Source organism: Rhinolophus sinicus, linkage group LG05, assembly GCF_036562045.2.
Source record: "Rhinolophus sinicus isolate RSC01 linkage group LG05, ASM3656204v1, whole genome shotgun sequence".
NCBI classification, from domain to species: Eukaryota; Metazoa; Chordata; class Mammalia; order Chiroptera; family Rhinolophidae; genus Rhinolophus; species Rhinolophus sinicus.
Genome location: NC_133755.1, coordinates 53,082,169 through 53,091,573, shown reverse-complemented (window position 1 = coordinate 53,091,573; position 9,405 = coordinate 53,082,169). Strand labels below are relative to the sequence as shown.

The 9,405-nt window shown below is 48.5% G+C and overlaps 1 protein-coding gene across 1 annotated transcript in view; it reads right to left on the bottom strand.

Moving 5' to 3' along the window:
* Positions 1 to 1,067: 1,067 nt before the first annotated feature.
* TET3 (tet methylcytosine dioxygenase 3) overlaps positions 1,068 to 9,405 on the bottom strand; it is a 29,582-nt gene continuing 21,244 nt past the window's right edge. Inside the window, exon 12 of the mRNA XM_074333913.1 lies at positions 1,068 to 8,833. Coding sequence (XP_074190014.1) covers positions 7,056 to 8,833 — 1,778 coding nt within the window. The 3' untranslated portion in view covers positions 1,068 to 7,055. The remainder of the gene's footprint in view (positions 8,834 to 9,405) is intronic.

Genomic DNA, 9,405 nt, shown 5'->3' with positions numbered 1-9,405 from the left:
CAAGGGCTGGAGAAGGGGACAGGACTGGGTCTCTTTCAATTGACACAGATGTCAAGTGGAAAAAAGCACTTTACCAAACACAGGGCAATCCCACTTCTGTAAAATCTGCAAACATGTGTGAGGATCCCCGACAGCCATGCATGCCCAGGCATTTGCAGAGGGTTCTATTGTAAGTAAAACAAAATGGAGATGAAAGCCTCCGAGTCGGTCACCTGGCACCCCATCAGGACTGTGGGGTTTTCACTGTGATGCCCTCAGGTAGGCACTCCGCTCTGTGTACTGACCTCCCGGGATGTTGGCATCCACTAGAAAGAATGATGAGGTCTTTATGGACGGTAGGGTTGCTTGTCTTTCTGAGACGCTGAATCAATCTCAGTCAGATATTTCAAGCAGGAAGGGACAGTTTCCTCTCCCACATGCCCTTCTCTCTTTTGTTCTCCTGGATTCATAGTTCCCTTTTCACCATCACCCACCACCACAATGTGAATTACGAGAGGCAGCCTCAGGCATGGGACCTTATGGAAAACCTCCTTGCCCCAAGGAAAACAGAATCTAGGGCCCCACATTTGGCCCTCCCTACTAGACAAGGGGTTCAGGCCATCAGATGGGAGCAGGATTCGGTGATCCTTTAGCAAACGTAACACCAGAAGTGGACAATTTCAAACTAATTAAAACATACTATACTTGATCTTAGCCAAAAGTCTGAGAAGCAATAGAAGTGAACAATTTTAATGGGGACGGGGGGGCACGTGCTGGGGAGAGAGAGGTTGGTCTCCAAACTGAATGGAAAAAGGGGTCAAAGATAAAAGGGAAAGAAAGCAAAAGGAGAAACATAAATGAGAAAAAGGCCATCTCTGTTTCCCCTTTTAGCCAGCTTTAAAAGCTGATAGCCTTTGAACATTAGTTTTTGCAGATGGCAGAAGGGGACAAAGACAGTTCTATCACTGCCATTAGTGAGGGCTTCATTTGTGCATCTACAACCTACAGGCGGAGGATGGGATTATAGTCAACCTTAAATACCCAACCTGGGACTGCGTCAAGGGGGGAAAAGAAGGATCGACACTGAATTTGAGTGCAAAAAATAAATATAAAATTTATTAAAACACCCACAATATTTTAAAGATACCAGGAGTAATACAGTTCACAAACCCAGTTGTTTGTGTAAATTATAATAAAATACAAATCAAAAAAGGATACATACTTGCAATTTCTAGGCACCCTAAATTAAATTTACTGAAACACTGGGGGAGAAGGGAGGGTAAGGAGGGGTAGCTCAGGAGGCAAACCAATAAAGTGGGAGGAAAAATATTAACAAAAAGGTAAAAATTATACAAAATAAAATTATCAGCATAAATTTACTGTACTAAGAATATCTACAGTTTAATAATACACATCCTATTGCCTTGAGACATTGCAAAAATCTACCATTCATCCATCAACCCCAGATAAACTTCATTTCAAGTAGCCACAGTTACAAAGTCAAGACGGAATATTCAAGTATGGTTGTTAAGTTCACCTCCATTGGAAGCCAAGTAACCAAACAGGAATTCAGAGAGAAGAAATAAAACACATCAAAAAGCTGCAGGGGTTCTAGATTAAGTCTAGCGCATTTATATGCCACAATACGACCTGCCCTTGTTTCTTTTGAAATTGGAGTACATGAAAAAGAAATGACATCACTCCTGTTTTTCTCCTCCTTTTTCCCCCTCAAAAGAAAAAAAAAAGTATTGGAACCAAGAAAATTTGGATGTTCAAATGAGCCAAATAGTATTTTTTAAATCCCCATGTGAATAGTGACAAAGTTATCCCTGAATGACGACGGGTAGTCAAAATGAGAAAAGAGAGCAAATAATACCACTACAAAAAGCATCCCTGATATCAGAATAGAAGCAAACGAGGAAGTAGGCCAAATCACTCACTGATTCTTAGGCAAAAAGCAACGTTAGACCTTGCATTTCTGTGCTGCAGTCTCTGCTCAGGGGAGAAGCCTATTGCTTTGCTGTTGGGGGCAACTCTGCGGGAGGAAGGCCTGGGAGCGCGGAGACAGGCGCCTCACAGGTAGAAAAAACTGCACACGTGGGTGTAGGACTATCACCAATGTTGGGGGTATGCACCTCAAAAAGTATTCATTTTGGTCCAGGGTATGTTAAAATTGGCCATGTACTACTGTAGACGCAGCTGGCTAATAAAATTAGGTTTTGAAGGAGTCATTTCAAATGCCAGTAACGATGACTGAAAAAGCTCAATGAGATGGGCATAGGATATTCACATTTTATTGAGAAGCAAAACTTAAGAAGAAAATGAAAGTCAACCATGCTCCTTCCTTTAGACGTTCTGCCATTTTAACTGCCGAAGAATGAAAAAAATAAAATGACCCCAGATTCTTCAAGGTCAAGTACATCATCAAATGGACAACCTGCAGGTGTCAGACCCTCACGGAATCTACTTTACCCAAGTTGTCATGATGTCCTGTTTTTGAGGTATTTAAAAAAAAAAAAAATTACTGTGACAGTGGATGACACAAAATGGAGCTTCCTGTTGAGTTTTTAGAACATCAACTTTTGTGGACCCAAGAAGAAATTTAGAATAGCACCAACTAAAAAACAGCCTCAGTGGCATCGAGTGAGCAAAAACAGCGCCTTCCTTTAGTCTGAATATGAGGGGTTTACCAATGAGGGACAGGGCCACGCTGGGGCAAAGGCTGTGGAGCCCAGGAAGGAGCCCTTGCCCTCCACAGCCCTGACCAGTGCCAGGTGAGGAAGGAGATCCGTCTGGGGCACCTTGGCAGGCAAGGTGCCTTTGGGACTCTCAGAGACACCTACTTGGCACCCTGGGCTGCAGGAGGAGAACACGTGTCCCCGGCTATGAGAATGCCTGCCATGTTAAAAGAGGCAGGAGAACCTGACTCCTCTTCCTCAAGAAAAACAAAAAGCTCTTCACCCTTCCTTTCTCAGTAGGCCTGAGATGACAGATGTAAAATGGAGCACCAACCAAACCAGGCAGGCCCACTCCCATTTGCAGCCAGGGAGCTAGCTGCCTTTGCGACGTGCCTTTCTGTGTTTGGCCACCAAGGGAAGAACAAAAAACAAAACAGAAAAACTGCTCAGAGCAGGTTATAGCACGCGGTAAACAGAGGTCTAAGGAGACAGCACCAAAAGAGGGGAGGGGAAGCCAAGAGAGACTGGAGCCCACCTTGTTTTTGGTTGGTTGTGGTTTCAGAACCTTGATAGCACCTCAGCAGGACAGGATCAGGGACAGTCACATGGAAACACCATAGCACCATTTTATTTAGACGATTTCAATTCATAAAAATGCTTCCTAGGCCATAACACACACTTCAGTAACAAAAGGAAAGAGACTGGTTGAGGCACGTCAGGGATGTCATTTTCGTTTTCCACCAGCATTGCCTTGGTTTGAGATCTGGCAAACGTCACTACGTCGAGCTGCATTTCTCTCAGTGAAATCAGGTTACCAACTATTCATCGTCAACTGTCCTCACACACCTATTGCTTTTTCGGTACAAAGCAATTGAGCTCTGCTCCTTCTTTCTTTTTGCTTTAGCACTTTAAAAATCCCTTGCTCTGCACACTACAGTATCCAAAAGGGGCTGGTGGAAGGACCAAGGTGGGGGACAGTATGATCTCTTTCCATGTACACCACTGTCATCTCAGTGAGAAGATAAAGCAGTACCCACGAAGCCAGCGTGTGGGAAACTTAGGCCCTGCCAAAAAAACAAACCAAACAACGACAAAAACAACAACAAAAATCCTCAGGATCCATGAAACACCTTTAGTCAAGATTTCTGATGGTTAGATAATGATTTCTTGAGCTAGCACCAGTTATTTTGTGAGAACCTGCCACGAAGCGATTTTTACTTTAAAAATCTCTTAGCACAGAACTTTGCAAGCACATCCCTTGCACACAAAAGGCAGGGAAAACCACACCAAACAAGAGGAACCAAATGTTTGCGCTGCACGTGGATGGTATTGGAACAGGGCACACTGGGGAGATGACAATAAGACTCCATTTTCCGTTGCTATAATATTACTCTTAAAACTTGGTCATGCTGTTAGGTTCTTTAGTTGCAATGGCTTTATTTTTCTTCTCATGATAAAAATGTCTGTTAATCATCTTTAGGACTTAAAAAATGATAGTGCCAGTAAAAAATAAAAATTTGATTTTTCTCTTTAAGAAACCTTCAGCAGCAAGGGGGGATAAAGAGCTGTGCATAGTTACTTTTTAAATATATGTCTAAAGCATGCTAATTTTAATGACTGAGATTTGAGGTAGGTTATACATGTAGTGTGTACAAATCAGCATGGGCTTGAGCATGGCAACAGCACCATCTAATTTCGGAAACACCATTCTGAGGGGACGGGAACGTCCAATGGAGACTGCCTCTTGGCTCACCTCTCAGCAGCCTGTTCGCTAATCTAGAAATTTATGCACCAAAGGCTGTTTGAGCTGGGGGGACAGATATCACATGCTTTGAGCTTGTACTGGATTCTCTTTTCAGCTAATGGCTTTGCTACCAAAGGGTGACGAGGGGAAGAGTATATTTAACACACATCAGGAAGATTCACACATGCCAAGTAGCAGAATCACCTGGGTTACACTCGGGACCTTCCAAACCAACAGCCAACCTGGGGCTTTCCCGGGTCATACAGACGGTCACATTCTCCAAATGTTTCGTAAAATATTGTATTTCTTGCTTAAGATCATTTAAAATGAAGTTTTCAAGGCACCCCCGTATCTACCTAAGCACGGAGTCAAATGAGACCTGCATAAAAGTACTGATGCGATAAGCAAAATAGCATTTAAAGGACCCAACTTTTCCTCAAAACTAGAAAATTAGCATGCTCATTAAAGACTCTGCTTCCTTTAGCTTGTCAAACTGAAGGTCAGAGGTTTTCCTATAAATCTGAGTTCTGAATAATTCTAAATCCTGATAAGCTCTTGGGTATTTATTTCAAAAGCAATAATATTTCATTTTTGTCCTGTAAAATAAATGCAACTTTACAGAATATGGTAAAAGTGAAGGATAGACAAAGCACGTTAAATATTCAGCTACTATTTACAATTTCTCCCACAATTACATGTTAAAACATACTTTTTATTTTTCAAGTTGCTGTTTAAATCTAGGCAAAAGTGCTTAAAAAAATCTTTCACTATTTACAGTTAAAACCAGACCACATAAATGCTCAGGACATTTTACAGCGACTCTCCGCCAGGGCTTCTGGAACAGTTACAGCAAACACCCAGCGGGTCAGTTCTCAGCTCTTACACAAGGCACCTGGAAGCTCAGGAACTTGCCTTTAGCATCGTCATCTGATTGTTAAACTCGTTTTACGAAGACCCACATCTGAATAAAACTGCTCAATAAATATCTGACGTTTATCTCAGGGCTTGGTTGTCATTCACTGCGTGGCCATATTCCCCTCTGCGTGTCCTACAAAGCCCCCCAGTCACCACATCCACACTGATGTAACTGCGGCTAATACCACAGGAAAAACAACCTCTTTAAGAAGTGTGACTTGCTGTGGATGAATGTTGCTTCCACCTGTCAGGCCCAACCTCTCTCAACATTGTGAAAATTAAGCACCACATTCTCATTTCAAAGAACTGAATAAATGCACCAGTATTTTCAAACAGGTGTGTTAAAGTGGGTGGAGAGGGGAGGAAGGAAAGGAGAAACTGACTGAATAGAGAAATGGCACCAATCAGAGAGGAAAATCATAGCTACCTGCTGAAAAAGTTTGATTCTTGCATTTTAAAATTGTTAAGTGGAGGCCCAGTCCCCATGTGATAGCATGGAGGGGTGGGCTCGGATGTGAGGCATGCACCATTCTCCAATGTGAAAATCCAGGAATAAGGAGAGATGTGTTAACTGCTGTTACACTGGTGTGCTGAGCTCCCGCGGGACGCGACCTGCCCGAGAGTCAAGGAGGTCCCAGCATAATACTACAGCACCAGGCTCTGCGAGCGCTGCACACAGGGCAACGCCGGCTTTTCACAGCTTGGGTTCAACTTCTTGTTTTTAGATACAGTAGCCCTTTTTCGGTATCAGCATGGACTTGGGGGCATTTTTTTTAGAAAAACTGCCACTAAGACAAATCCCTTCAGCCCAGTATTCACTGGCCTGTCGACTTGGTGGAAAAGGCCCCTAAGAGCCTCTCAACTCCAGCTCCATCACGAGGTGCTGCCTAGGGAACCACGACATCACGTGACTTGATAAATAACGGACAGAGAGGATTCAGTGTGGAGACTAGCAAGCTTGAAGCTGTCTACTTCCAACCTGGTTGCTGGGAAAATCTGCATCAGCCTCTCAGGTGTCTGGCCTGGGGTGAATCTGTCCCCCTCCCCGCCGACTGCAAGCGGTGCCTGGCAAATGGACCCCAGATGTCTTTCTACAGATTCTCCCATCCTACCGGAGAGGACAGAAAGCAGCTGTCCCGAGGACTCCCTCCCCTGAAGGGAAGGTGTATCTGTCCGGAGGGATGGGCAAGGGGCGGATGGCTGAGAGAACTGCGTCAGCTCCCAAGGGGGCCAGGCTCGCTGGGCCCAGCAAGACGGGCCAGGAATCAGCGCTTCTGGCTTTTCCTGCCCAGCCTTTACCATTACTATTGTCGCTTTTTAAAAATCCAATAAATACACATTTTAAATGGAATTTAAAACTACTCCTTTGTGAAAGGACACTATAAACTTTCTTTCCATTATTGTGATATACAAGGATAGAGTTTTAAAAACAAGAGAAAATAAAAGCCCCCCAAACAAGGGGGGAAAAAAAGCCAATGTGGAGATATAAATATTAAGATCACGAAAAAAATCACCCGACGGCCGTAGCTTCTTCTTCAAAGTGCTGGGGAAGTGGGGGAAGGGAGGGGCGGGTCAGTTCTGAGGTTTGGACCATAAATACATATATATGCATATCTATATATGTATATATAGATAAAAAGACTTCTGCACCCCCAACCCGCCCCCAGGTGTGAGGGCAAAAGCACCACAGAGGCAGCTCGGGCCGGGCCCGACGCTGAGGTACGCTGGCACCCTGGCACCTAGATCCAGCGGCTGTAGGGACCAGTGACCTTTGTGTAGGCGTAGGAGGACACGGTGACCGCTGAGTCTGTGGGCACAGCCAGCGCCTGCCGGGTGGGGACAATCCCCTTCTTCTCCTTATGTTGGGGCTCGTTGACCACTGCGCCGCCCCACTTACGCTTCTTCCCATAGAGCTTGGCCTCCTGCTGGCCCAGGCCCAGCCGGGCGGCCTCTTCCTGCCGCGCCCGTGCCCTCTCCGCCAGCTGCTTCATCTTGGCCTCCCAGAGGGCCAGCCCGTGGTTGGGCTGGTTGAGGTTCTTGTGCTGGTAGAAGACCAGCGAGATGCGGGTGGGGTGGCAGCGGTTGGGTTTCTTGAGGGGCGTGGTGGCATGCAGCTCCCGTCGGGCACACTCGATGAGGATGGAGCCGTGAGCGGGCGCCACAGCCACGCCGCCGATATTCTCGTCCAGGAAGTTGTGTTCACTGTCAGACCACAGCTCTTCTTCCTCCTCGTCCACGGCGCCCTTCTCCTCCTTCACAGCCCCCTTGTTGGGGGGCTCCTCAGCCATCCCCTCCTCCAGGCTGAAGGGATCCCACAGCTTCTCCTCGGACTTCAGGGCCCCAAACAGCTTCTCGCTGGAGCCCAGGGGCATGCTGAAGGACTGCCAGGCTTTGTCCAGCTGGCTGGCCCCAGGGGTTGGAATCCGTCCCTCCTCCCCTTTCAGGGGGCTCCACAACTTGTCTTGGAACCCAGGACCACCTTTCAGGGCAGAGGTGAAATCCCCTGCCCCCACCCCCCAAGGCTTCTCAGTCAGGCTGGACCCAGCCAAGGCCGAGGTGTTGTTTCCAAACTTGCAGGGGCTCCACGGTTTGCCTCGCAGCCGTCCTCCATGCTGGGCAGCTGACTGCTGCCCATCACCAGGGAACAGCCCCCACTGGCCATCTGGGAAGTGGGAAGGGGTCAGGCAGCCAGCCCCAAAAGAACCGAGCTTATCGGGGATGACGGCAGGGCTTTCCCCTGGAGGGAACACACCCCAGCTGCTACCCACACTGTTAGTCCTCTTGGGGGACATGCTTGAGCCTCCTGAGTACTGTCCCCATAGGTGATTGGGTCCCCCATTCTGAGATGCCTCGGGCAAAGGCATTTTGCCCATCTTACCAGGGTCTCTGGGTATGGATTCCGCCTGGACCAGTGGGTCTACTGGCTCTTGCTTGATGGACCTGTTGTAGCAGTTGGAGCTCTGTGCAAAGGGAGAGGGGTCCCTGGACACTGGGTGGATCTGGGGGGCCTTGGGGAGCAGATACTCCTTGGGGCCTGGATAAGCAGGCTGCTGGTGGTGAGGAGTGGGGTGGTGGGTATCTGTGGGAACAGCCTGGCCAGGCAGCTCGGCAAACTCAGCACCACCGTAGGCTGGGCTCAGGCTGTTGTGCAGAGCGTGGAGGTCTGGCTTCTTCTCGAAACTGCCACCGCTGCCAGTGTGCCCCCAGGCGCCAGGCCCCAGGAACTGAGAGGGGAAGACAGGGTTGCTGGATGGAAAGCCATAGTAACTGAATGATGGAAGAGCGAACTTGGAGTGGAAGCCATTGACAGAGGTCAGGCTGGGCTGTGCATAGTAGGAGTGGTAAGAGTACACGCTGTTCATGCTGTACGGGTCGGAAGGCCGGCAGTTGCCCAGCACCGAGTAGCTCTCCACCACCGCGTTGCTGCCGTACTTGAAGGAGCTGAAGTGGTTCTGCGGTTCCACCTTGAGGGAGGGCTTCAGGCTCTGCTGGGACAACCCGCTCTTCAGAGACAGGCCTGGGGAGAACAGGAGGCAAGACGGAGAAGGAGCAGGGAGAAGCACAGCTGCCAAGGCCCCAGGCAGAAGTGGGGACAGAGCCTCCCTCTCCCCCTCAGAGGCTTCCTCTGCAGGACACGCACGACAAGCGAGGCTGGACTCGCTCTGGGCACGGCCTCCCACACCTGCGGAAGCCCTGGGAGAAGTGGCTCACACAGCCCACAGCCCGTCATGCCTCCTCCCCACCCTCGTGAACGCCACAATTCCTCCTGGAAGCACTCTCCTCGTGCTGGCCAGGGCAGGGCCAAGGGCCAGGAGAAGGGCGAGCCGGCATGCTCGGCCACCCCCGCTGCAGCCCACGTGCCTGAAGCCATGGCACCCTCCGCAGACTCTCAGAGAAGTGGGCAAGCTGGAGGGGTAACCCAGCTCCTCTTGGGAAGATAAGACGACCTCCTTGCCTTTGCTCCCCAGGTGCCTCCTACTAGGTTTGGTGTCCTGGGGCTGCTGCAGCTCTTACACTGACGGACAAAATTAAGGTAATGGGATGGTCCAGATGGCTGAGAGGGGCCGCAGGACTTTTCTGCCTGGAGTT